General features: G+C 37.1%; 1 protein-coding gene across 5 annotated transcripts in view; it reads right to left on the minus strand.

Moving 5' to 3' along the window:
* MALT1 (MALT1 paracaspase) overlaps positions 1-12,983 on the minus strand; it is an 85,581-nt gene that overhangs the window by 12,559 nt on the left and 60,039 nt on the right. For all 5 annotated transcript variants that reach the window (XM_074383343.1, XM_074383341.1, XM_074383344.1 and 2 more), the window contains 4 exons: positions 9,943-10,120; positions 9,130-9,204; positions 8,187-8,314; positions 424-573 (listed from right to left, as the gene is read on the minus strand). In XM_074383343.1, the coding sequence (XP_074239444.1) occupies positions 424-573; positions 8,187-8,314; positions 9,130-9,204; positions 9,943-10,120 (531 nt within the window). The remainder of the gene's footprint in view (positions 1-423; positions 574-8,186; positions 8,315-9,129; positions 9,205-9,942; positions 10,121-12,983) is intronic.

Here is a 12,983-nt window from a genome sequence, read left to right on the forward strand (position 1 = left end):
ACTATTTCTTATTCACATGTTATAGATAACACGTTGATTCAGAGTGGTAGGGACTGGCTCAGAACCCAAATCCATGATTTTTGACAGCTGCACACTTTAACAGGTCACAATACAGGAGAATCTAAGGGATTGTGTATTAGACAAATGGAAAATTAACCTATTTTAAAATAGAGAAATTTTTAAATGGTCATTTTAATTTTACCAATAATGAAAATAATGGCCTAAAGAATCTGATATTTCCAACATCAAATAAACCAGTGTAATATCCATAATTGAAACATTTGTTTGGTTTGAGATTTGCCTAGTAGGCCAAAATATTTTCACTGTAAAACTGGGAGGAAAGTTAGTTATTCAGAAGAAAAAAAACTATATGATTTAACATAAGTATATTATAGATGAAACAAAAAACAGACTTTACCATACCATGAGCCTTGGCCCACTGTAGATTCCGCACCAGAGATTCTGCAGAATATTCTGTTCCCTGTATTGGATCAGTAAGTGCTCTCTTCTCAGATAAACTACTTCGAATCTCTAGAGCCTGTTTGCCTTTGGTAAGGTGACACTTACCCATATCTAAAAGATATGAAAAGAAATATTATTTTTTTTGAGATGGAATCTCGCTGTGTCATCCAACTCAATCTGGAGTGCAGTGGTGTGATCTCAGCTCACTGCAACCTCTGCCTCCTGGGTTCAAGCAATTCTCTGCCTCAGCCTCCCAAATAGCTGGGATTACAGGTGCCTGCCACCATGCCTAGTTAATTTTTTGTATTTTTAGTCTTAAACTCCTGACTTCATGATCCACCTGCCTCTGCCTCCCAAAGTGTTGAATTATAGGCATGAGCCACCATGTTTGGCCAATACTATTTTTAAGACCGCCAATTCTTATGTTTTAAATATTTAGGCTAAGCAATATCCGTTATCAGGTTACATTCTCAATATCATTTATTCACTCAACAAATATTTCCTGAGCACCTACTATGTGCTAGACATAGCAGGCATGTTTTAATTTTTACTCGTGTAGGTATTCTCAAATAGTATATGCCAATGTTTTACGTTTTTGAATTCAACAAAAATGTTACATGTATGTCTTTGTAATGTGCCATTTTCCCTCAACATGTTTTAGATACAGACTAATGTATATGGCTACACATCAGTTTAAATTTAGAACTATCATATTCTTTGTTATAGTTTATCCTACTTCTGTCTACTATGTTATAAATTAACAATAGTAAGGTTCTTTTAAAAAAAGAGAGGCAAAAATATACAGTGATCCAGAACAAAGTCTAAGTTAAATTAACCTGTTAGGGGTTAAAAGGAGACACCAAGTATTGTAAAAGTACATTAAAATTAGTATTTGTTGGAGAAGAAAAGACATAAAAATGAATATGAGCCAAATCAAAAAATTAGATGGTAAAAACAAATACAAAAAATAACAAATGCAAATGAACTTAATTTTCTCAGATTGGATTTTAAACAATTTGCTATATGATGCCTCCAAAAGCTACAGTAAAGCAGAATGACATGAAACGTTTGCAAGTAAAAGTGTAAAAAATAACATATTAGGTCAGCCAAAAGGAAGCTGGTATGGCTGTATTATGACACAAAAAGACAAAAAGCATTATTTGGAATGGAGGCATCACTGCATAATAATGAAATGTTCAATTCAGTAAGAAAATATATGCATTTAAAGCACAATAAGATAGTCATATGTGTGAAGTGAAAATTGCTATAATTACAAGAAAAATTCAGTAAATTGAGAGATTTCAACATCTCTCTCAGTTATTGATCAAAAAGACAATCAGCAGAAATACAGAACTGAACAAAACAACATACCAAACGTAATGGGCATACATAGAACTCTACAACCAGTTACTATAAAAATACCAATTTTTCCAGGTACACATGCAAAATTGACAAAATTTCATCTTTTACTTGGCCATAATGAAAACTCACAAATTACAAAGCATGGCAACTAGACAGACTATTTGATCACTAAGGAATTAAGGTAGAAATAAAAACCAAAAAGCTAAAAATTCCTGCCATGTTTGAAAATTAAAGACAATATTATATAATTTAAAGGTCAAAGAAAAAGTAGAAATTAAAAAAATCTAAACTTGTAGGATGTGATGAAAATGTTTTTTTTTTTTTTTTTGAGATGGGAGTTTTGCTCTTGTTACCCAGGCTGGAGTGCAATGGCGCGATCTCGGCTCACCGCAACCTCCGCCTCCTGGGTTCAGGCAATTCTCCTGCCTCAGCCTCCTGAGTAGCTGGGATTACAGGCACGCACCACCATGCCCAGCTAAATGTTTTGTATTTTTAGTAGAGACGGGGTTTCACCATGTTGACTAGGATGGTCTCGATCTCTTGACCTCGTGATCCACCTGCCTCGGCCTCCCAAAGTACTGGGATCACAGGCGTTAGCCACCGCGCCCGGCCGAAAATGATATTTTAAGAGAGACTTAGAAACTTAAATTGAAGAAAACGGGCTAAAAGTGAATGAACTATTTATGATGTTAGAAAAATAAATTAAATGCAAGGCAAGACATAAATAAACAGAAGTTAATGATATAGAAAACAAGAAAAAAGTAGAAGAAATCAACAGAGCCAAAGATTGGTTCTTCAATACAAAATAGCACAATGGGTCAAAGCTGGCAATAAAGAAAAAAGGAAAGCAGGTACAAGTGACACTGATGAAAAGGGGAGCATAACCACAGAGAAAGCGGACATTAAAGAACACTATTAGAAATACGGGCAACTAAATGACAACAAATCTGAAAACTGTCCAGATTCCTAGGAAAATATAAGTTATCAAAACTGACTCAAAAAACAAATGAAAAGCCTAAATGGTAAAAGAAATATTCAAGATATTGAAGCAGTAGTTAAAAATCTTCTACCAAACACAAAACAAAACAAAAATCCTAGATTGGTTTATAGGCAAGTTCTCCCATAAACGTTAGGAAACAGATCATAATTTATACAAAATTTCCCAGTAAACAACAGGGTATACTTCTGTATTAGAGTTCTCCAGAGAAGCAGTACCAACAGGATGCACGTGTGCGTACATGCATGCACATGTGTGTGTGTGTGCACGTAGAGGGAGAGTGAGGAGATTAACTTAAGGTATTGGTTCATGAAATTGTGGCGGTGCAAGTCTGAAATCTGCAGGACAGGCAGGCAGGGTGGGGAGCAGAGAAGAGTTGTAGTCTGAGCCCTAAAGGCAGGCTGCTGGCAGTCTCCTTGCTTGTGGGAGGTCAGTGTTTGCTCCAGTAAGGCCTTCAGCTAACTGGATGATGCCCATCCACATTATGGAGGGCAATCTGCTTTACTCAAAGTCCATCAATTTACACTTTAATCTCATCCAGAATAACACTGGATCCATCACATCTTGAATAATCTAAATAGTTAAATAAACTAAATATCTAAATAACTAAATAATTTAAATAACTAAATAAACTAAATACCTTGGCACTGAGGCCTGGTGAAAGTTGACATAAAATCAACCATCACGACTTCCATCTCATTCTACAAGGTCAGCATAACAATGATACTCCGTATGCCACTGATACTGCTAACACTGATATCACTAAATACTAACTTTATTTTCTCATAAAATTAAATCAAATACTGTAAGAAAGTAAAATTACAGGCCCATTTTCCATATGAAAATTGTAAACAAAATGATAGCAGATTAAATCTAGTAGTGTATTAAAAATATATCCCAATGAAAATGATTTATCTCAAGTTGGATTAATGTTAGACTATCCATTAATTTAACCCTCTACATTAAGAAACTGAAAAACATCCTATTATCTTCTTCATAGCTGCAGAAAAACTATTTAATCTTGTTCAACATTTATTCATAATAAAAATTTTCAAAAAAATTAGGTGAAGAGAACTTCCTAAACCCAATAAACAGTATTAATAAAAAACTTACAATATTATTCCAAATGTGAAAATATTAGCAGTATTCCCTTTAAAGTCAAAAACGAGACAAGGATGCCCACAACTACCACTTCTATTTCCATAGTGTCTTAGAGGTCCTAGCTGGTATCATATTAAGAACCTATATAACATTCCTCTATATCAATAGGCCAAAAAAAAAAAAAAAAATCCCACACAGTGGAAAAATGGACAAACGACATGAACAGGTGTTTCACATAAGATATACATATAGCTATTAAAAATATGAACAATGTTCAGTATCACTAGTGGTTAGGGAAAACCAAATCAAGACCACATGAGATACTATTTAACACGTGACTGGCAAAAATATAAAAGTCTGACTATCAAGTGATAGATCGAGTACAGATTCACGTTATCTTTTGCTGGCTGAGGGGAGTGGGGTAAATGTGAACTCAGCAACCACTTTACAAAACTGTCTGGCATTCCCTCTTAAAATTGAATACTGTCACACCCTATGACCCAGCAATTCCAAGTCCTAGAATTACACCGCAAAGAAATTCTTGCATACATATTCCAGGAGACATATACAAGACTGTTAGAATAGCACAGTTCGCAACAGCAAAAACCCGCAACTAACTCGAATGCTCACCAACAGGAGAGTAGTTGAAAAAAACTGTAGTATGTTTGCATAGTAGAACATTACATAGAAGATAAAATGAAAAAACTACAGTCATGCAACAATATGGATCAATCTTAGCAAAATAATAACTAGAAAAATTCTAGTCCCCAAAGACTACATACAGCATAATACTGTTTTATAAAGTTAAAAGCAAATTTTTTGGGGATATATATAAACTCAAACTATGTAAGAAGAAAAAGGAATGAGTTTAGAATGGTGGTTATGGAGTGGGAGAAGGGAAAAGAGGGTTTCTATAATTAAATGTAGGTTACTGTCAAGGTCCTATATTCATATTGAATATCCACACACAATAAAAACCTTCAGAAGTATATTCAATACTTCTAATAATGCTGTCCTGTATAGTCCAAAATAAAAATCGGGGGTTACAGACTGATGGCTGCAGCTTTATAACAATTTATCTCATATTTTGTTTTCCTAGCACATAGTTGAAACTGGTAAAAGGGCTGGGCAATGGTGGGTCACACCTCTAATCCCAGCATTTTGGGAGGCTGAGTTGGGTAGATCAGTTGAGGCCAGGAGTTCAAGACAAGCCTGGCCAACATGGCGAAACCCTGTCTCTAACAAAAATACAAAAATTGGCTATGCATGGTGGTGCGTGCCTAAAGTCCCAGTTACTGGACTTGGGAGGTTGAAGCCAAAGAATCCTTTGAACCTGGGAGGCGGAGGCTGCAGTAAGCCAAGGTTGTGCCACTGCATCTAGCCTGGCTGACAGAGTGAGACTGTCAAAAAAAACTAAAAAGAAATAGATAACATGTTTATTTTTCCCTTCAACTGCTTGGCTTATAATCTCTGAATACATTTTTTCCCTCCTCTTTTTTTAAGACAAGGGCTTGCTCTGTCACACATGCTGGAGAGCAGTGGCATGATCATACTTACTACTGTCTCAAACTCCCAGGCTCAAGCAATCCTCCCACCTAAGCCTGGCTAATTTTTAAAATTTTTATAGAGATGGGAGTCTCACAATGTTGCTTAGGCTGGTCTCAAACTTCTGTGCTCAAGTGATTCTCCTGCCTCAGCCTCCCCAACTGCTGGAATTACAGGCATGAGCCACTGTACCTGGCCCCGAGTATATATGTTTTTAATTGAGATGGCGTCTTGCTGTGTTGCCCAGGCTGGTCTTGAACTCCTGGGCTCAAGTAATCCTCCTACCTCGGTCTCCCGAAGTGCTGGGATTACAGGTGTGAGCCACATGTCCAGCCACAGAATAATTTTTAACTAAATAATCCAGAAGATCCAAAGGGAGAAGCAGCAAAGTTTTGTTTCAAAGTTGAATGGCTTGTGAAAAATTTTGTACAACTACTTTTTGCTTTTTACTACGAAGACAGGGGTCAGACATAAAGCACCCAAAACTTAAGGGCTGGATTTAACCATATTATTTATCATAATATATCATTGCACAAAATAAGTAAGTAAATCATGATACTATTAGGCCTTTACTTATTTTGTACAATGAGCTGGCCGTTCCCCATGAAGGGCACAGCGTGGACAGCACTGAACTGAGTGTGCTCCGTATACACTGCAGTGTCTTCTTGCCTGGGCAACTGTGGTTAAGCAGACATGGTGGAACTGAAAAAGATCAGCAAAAAGCAAAGTTTTCCTAAGACTATAAGAAGTTCAAATATCCTCACAGCATATATCAAGATGCCATTTATTGCTATGACAATTTGGTAAATATCATATATGGGTGAGCATGGTGCTTACAGTTAAAATTGTACTTAAAAATGAAATTCAAATAAAACACTTTAGAGTTTCTGGAGCACCTTACTGGATCTCAGTTTGAATATAACTGACATAATCCAAAAGTTTTCTTTTTTTTTTTTTAAGCAGCAGAACCTTTCCTTTAAAATGTGAACTTAAGAAGAAGCCCAATGTATAAACAAATAAAAGTAGAACTTCTCCGGTTGAAGTAGGAGGTTGGCAGGAAGTCCAAAGCCCTGGCTGGTTATGTTAAATGGAAAAGCAGCTAAGTCAAGTGATATAACTAAAATAGCTATACAGATAAAAAACTGAAAATAAATATGACATGGTCAAACAACTTATACCCAAACTGCCATCACTGGGAACATCCATGAAACTCCATTTTCTAGTGGTGCTAGTTTGTAAAAGAATTACCTTCTTAATGTTTTTTTATTTTATTTATTTATTTATTTTTTAATGATGGGCCGGGCGCGGTGGCTCAAGCCTGTAATCCCAGCACTTTGGGAGGCCGAGGCGGGTGGATCACGAGGTCGAGAGATCGAGACCATCCTGGTCAACATGGTGAAACCCCGTCTCTACTAAAAATATAAAAAAATTAGCTGGGCATGGTGGCTCGTGCCTGTAATCCCAGCTACTCAGGAGGCTGAGGCAGGAGATTTGCCTGAACTCAGGAGGCGGAGGTTGCGGTGAGCCGAGATCGTGCCATTGCACTCCAGCCTGGGTAACAAGAGCGAAACTCTGTCTCAAAAGAAAAAAAAAAAAAAAAAAGATGGGGTTTCACCATGATGGCCAGGTTGGTCTTGAACTCCTGACCTCAGGTGATCCACCCACCTCGGCCTCCAAAAGTGCTAGGATTACAGGCCTGAGCCACCGCGCCCGGCCTGTTTTTTTATTTTATTTTGGAGACAGAGTCTTGCTATGTTGCCCAGATGGCTGGTCTTGAACTCCTGGTCTTAAGTGATCTTCCTGCCTTGGCTTCCCAAAGTGCTGAAATTACAGCTTGAGCACCATGCCTGGCCAAGTTACCTTCTTTTTGCTATGGCTTATAAAATGCTTTTTTCTAAAAACACAGTGCAATCTGTTGATATAATAGGTACTTATTCAGCATCTGACATGTTCATAGCATTATACCAGCAAGCAGAGAAAGAACAGATAGAAGATGTGGCATTAGACCCCTCTAGGATCACATCCTTAAATCATGATTTTAAAACTACTAAGTTCATAAAGGATAAAAATGAACTGTTTTTCCCAGCAGTGTGTAAACATTTCTGCAAAGTTTTCTCTCTCTCATCCTGGGAGAGACTGATCACTGGACAACTCTTCACCACCCCTCCACACCCGCTACCCAAAATAAAAAGATTTGCTAGCACCAAGGTACCGGGCATAGAAACAAAGTAGAGCTCTAAGGCAGGCGTCCCCAAACTACAGCCCGCGGGCCGCATGCGGCCCCCTGAGGCCATTTATCCGGCCCCCCGCCGCACTTCAGGAAGGGGCACCTCTTTCATTGGTGGTCAGTGAGAGGAGCACAGTATGTGGCGGCCCTCCAACAGTCTGAGGGACAGTGAACTGGCCCCCTGTGTAAAAAGTCTGGGAGCGCCTGCTCTAAGGATCCAACTTCATTTTGTGACTGTGCTTGGGCTTAGCCTTGTAGTCTACATAATGCTGCACAGATGGTGGAGAGCTATGTCAACACGGAAGGAAAGAAGACATCAAATAGCAAGAGTGTTGTGGAACTTATTATTAACATAAAAACCGTTGTATAAAGTAGATACTAATTCTAAATCCACACAACAACAGTAAGAATAAAACAATCACCAGAGAGAGAACCCTGAATAGGTATATCTCCTCCTTTTTCTGAGTAGTTTTCTCTTATTTTTTATTTTACCTTCTGCAACTTCATCCAGTAACACAGTAATTTTCTTCTCTTCTAATAATCTATCTTTTAAAAATTTCATAAAGATTCCATTTGCCAATCCAGAATGCTGGATTTCAAAAGCTTCTGCTCCTTGACACCTTAAAAACAGAAAAAGAAAGACATTAAACCAGGCACAGAAAGGCAAATGCTGTTATGTTCTTGATTATATGTGGATGCTAATAAAAATGAACTTGGAGGAGCAGCCAGCAGAATTGTGGTTACCAGACGCTAGGGCGTGGGAACAGTGGAGGGAATGTTAGTCACAGGGCACAATGTTTCTCAGGAGGAAAAAATGATAAGTATTCGAGGTGATATGTTAATTAACTTGATTCAATCATTCCACATTGAATATGTACATCACAGCATATCTTTGTATCCCATAAACATATACAATTATAACTTGTCAATATCAAATAAAAATCATTTTTTAAAAAAAACATTAGAAAACACTTGCAACATGGGACTTCTGTATACACTGATGAGCCTCATTTTCTCTTCTGCCTCTCACATGACATCAATAATTAAATAATTAAGCTTTAAGCAGGAACTATATGCTTTTGGCTTAATAGAAAGATACCAAGATATGGAATGCTAAAGTCAATGATTTAAAATTTTCTACAAAGAATATCAAGAAGGTAAATTTATGCCTACATGCTGATAGCTATTTTCTAGGCCTCTAATCTATAATCAGAAAGACCTCAGGAACCAGGCACAGTGGCAAATGCCTGTAGTCCCTGCAACTCAGAAGGCTGAGACAGGAGGACCACTTGAGCCCAGGAGCAGTGAGCTATGATTGTGCCTCTGCACTCTAGCCTGGGTAACAGGGTAAGATCCCTGCTCCTAAAAAGCAACAACAAACAAAAAGACATCAAAGAGTAAAGGAATCTTTAACATAAACATAAAAGTTTCTTACGTGGCATATCCAAACACAATATTGGCAGTGACTTTTAGTGCATCCAAGATTGGAATAGTATCATCGTAGTCATTTCTGTTTAAGGGAGGCAGAGAAGAACAGATAGAAATATGAAAAGTTAAAGAGTGTTCTTAAAAGTATAAATAATGAGAAAACACAACACTATTTTAGAATACACAATTTAAAATTATAGATCTAAAATTTTTCATCTAGGTAGCCATGTATCTACCAAAAAAAACCCAGGACTCCTAAACTATTAAGACAGCAGACAGTCATATTTTGTCTTGTTAGCTTTAAAACTGGAGTTGCATTTGAACCCTGGCACTGGATTTTGATTGGTAAATGCTGAGCAAGCAAAAAATAGTAAATCTAGAAGAACAGTCATTGGTTCTATTCCTTAGTAAGGCAATGGCAGACAAATGGAATCCAAACCTCCAAACATCTGCTTCAGTTACTCATTCTGTGTTTGCAAGACCAGAAGTCCTAACTCCATGGGTGTTGGTTTCGTTAATTCCTGAGGGAATAACTATAGTGATTATTAAAGACATCTGAAGACATTCTGGAGCATTGAATCCCCTGTAGTATGAGTAAATGCCCATGCCAGTTAGTTCATTTGTGTTTTATAGCAATAGGAAGAATTTAAAAAATTAGATCTACATGGAGTAGATAAACGTTTTCCTTTAGTTTTGTTCTTCCAGTTTCAATGTATAAAATTCATAAAGGCAAATGGCTGTCAGCATTTCACAGGTTTCTCTAGTTTGTCAAGGTTGATATTTAACTCCAACAATTGTTAATAAAGATTAGAAAATTTACCTTTTCCTACACATATCCAACAAGAATACATTAAGTCCAGTTTCTTTTTCTTGCATCAATTTTAGTATATTTTGCACACACAGACAATTTTCAGACCTATATGGATTTGGAGCATCAACAGGGACCATGAAACTGTTCCCAAAATTTTCATAACCATGTCCTGCATAATACAATAACCCTAAAAAGAGGAAAAATGAAAGAGAGGTAGATGTCAATTCTAAATGTACTCTGAACATATAGACTACATAACTTTTTGAAAACAAACAACAAAAACCCCATTTTTAAGTTGATGTGAGCATATGTAAGAAATATCCAATTATAAATAGACAATGTTTAATTTGCATTTAAAATTATTGGCAACAAGCCAGGTGCAATGGCTCACACCTATAATCCCAGCACTTTGGGAGGCCCAGGCCGGCAGATAACCTGAGGTCAAGGGTTCGAGATCAGCCTGGCCAACGTGGTAAAACCCCATCTCTCCTAAAAATACAAAAATTGGCTAGGCGTGGTGGCGGGCACCTGTAATCCCAGCTACTAGGGAGGCTGAGGCAGGAGAATTACTTGAACCTGGTAGATGGAGGTTGCTATGAGCCAAGATCATGCCGCTGCACTCCAGCCTGGGTGACAGGGCAAGACTCTGTCTCAAAAACAAACAAACAAAAAAAAACCATAAAAAATTATCACCAATAGTCTGTACTTAAACTTTGTGTTTTAAGACAATATTAGAATGCTGTCTGAAGTATATCCTAATTTATAAAATATATTTGTAACCAATAGTATAATATGAAATACAATTTTATTTCATGATATATAAAAAAGAATGCAGCTAGGATTTCCGTCCTGACGCCATGAATCTAGGGCAGAGACAGTCTTAGGTTTATTTGTGAATTCCTGGCACAGAGCAGGAGCTTAGTAAGCATTAAATGGAGGAACACACACACAATTCAGATAAATAGTAACTGCAATATAAAGTCAAGAAACTCTGCAGGTATTACCATCAACGTTAGTTAAGCATTATAAAAATATAAATGTAGATTTATAACTAGAGATGGGAAATCTGATTTCACACGTTACTATTTTTTCTTTTTGTTATGAGATATAAATATCATTAATCTTCCATCTAGAGTCTTTTGAATTAATCTAAATTTTGGGACAGTTTAAGGACTCGACTCAATAGATGAATCAGATTTCCTGAGAATTGATACTATAAAAACACAAACAACTCAATGTTTTCTTGAAAAGAAATTTGTTTTGGCTGTAACAAACAAAAAAAATATCAGTCTGAACTTCTTTATAAAAATACTGGACAGAAATACCTTTGAAGATAGACTCCTCTCTGCTTGCAATCTCTAGAGCCCATTAATTTTACTCTCAATATTCTGGATATGATGATTTCTTTACACAGTATTTTAAAGCAAATTGTAAAAGGCATTTAGATAGGGAACCAAAAATAGTTAATCCATTGTAATTACAGCCCCAACTGCGAGCAGAGAATGTGACTTTGAGAACTAAACACAATTTGCTTCATGTGGTCCTAGAAGACAAAATCCAGGCCTACTTTTTTTTGAATTTATATTAAAATAGGAAAAATGGTTCTTTGAAATACACCATGTCAGCTAAAATGAGAAAATGGATATACCTATTTACCACGTATGAATTTATACTATTGCTCATGTGCACACTGGAAGTTATCATGTAGGCACTGAGGGAAACAAAGACAAAGACAAAGATTCATGCATGGAGATTCACGCACGCTCCTGTTATCAAGCAACAATGAAAGTCATCATATAATTAAATGCCATAAATCATGTTGTAGGACAATGATGTATGCATGAAATGAGTAAGGTACAGAGAGGAGTATTAGTATGAAGTGAAACAACAGGGGATGGTCTGAAGGGAGAGAGTGGCTAGAATTTGGAAAGGCAGAGAGCGAGCGAGCAAGGTAGATTATGGGCAGGAGAATAGAAATAAACATGGAATGGACCTGGAATGAAAGCTAACAGAAGAGAGACTAGCCTAGCAAGAAGCTAAATTACTGCTATGAATGAAAATAAGAGTGCACACTAGGAAATTTTAAAAAGGAGTGCACAGATAGGGTTTTAAAAATAATGACCAAAGGAATAGATTTATTTTAATAAACCACAAAGATCAGGTAAGTGAAAAGACAACCCACACAACAGGAGAAAATACTTGCAAATCATTTATCTGATAAGAAAAGCTTGTATCCAGAATAAAGAACTCTTCCACTCATCAATAAAAAGACTAATGACTAGATTTAAAACTAGTGAAAAGATCTGATGCTTCTCCAAAGAGGATATACAAATGGCAAATATGTACATGAAAAGACGCTGAACATCATTAGCCACTAGTGAGATGCAAATCCAAGCCAGTTCACACTCACCAGGATGGCTACAATAAAAAAGACAGACAAGAACAAGTGTTGGCAAGGATGTAGAGAAATTGGAACCCTCATTCATTTCTGGTGGCACAAATGTAAAATGGTGTAGGAACTTTGGAAAGAGTCTCGCAGTTCCTCAAAAAGTTAAATATAGAACTGCCATATGACCCAGCAGTTTCACTCCCAGGTACACAGTGAAGAAAACTGGAAACTATGTCCACACAAGAATGTGTATACAAATGTTCATAGCAGTATTATTCATAATGTCCAAAAATATCTATGAGATGATAAATGGATAAAATATAGTGGAATCATATAATGGAATATTATCTAGCCCTAAAATGAAGTTCTAGTACAGGCGTCCCCAAACTTTTTACACAGGGGGCCAGTTCACTGTCCCTCAGACCGTTGGAGGGCCGCCACATACTGTGCTCCTCTCACTGACCACCAATGAAAGAGGTGCCCCTTCCTGAAGTGCGGCGGGGGGCCGGATAAATGGCCTCAGGGGGCCGCAGTTTGGGGACGCCTGTTCTAGTACATGCTACAATATAAATGAACTTTGAAAACACTATGCAAAGTGAAAGAAGCCAGACATAAAAGGCCACATATTGGGTGATTCCATTTGTATGAATGTCCACAATAG

The sequence above is a fragment of the Saimiri boliviensis genome, chromosome 13 (genome assembly GCF_048565385.1).
Source record: "Saimiri boliviensis isolate mSaiBol1 chromosome 13, mSaiBol1.pri, whole genome shotgun sequence".
In the NCBI taxonomy this organism is placed as follows: domain Eukaryota; kingdom Metazoa; phylum Chordata; class Mammalia; order Primates; family Cebidae; genus Saimiri; species Saimiri boliviensis.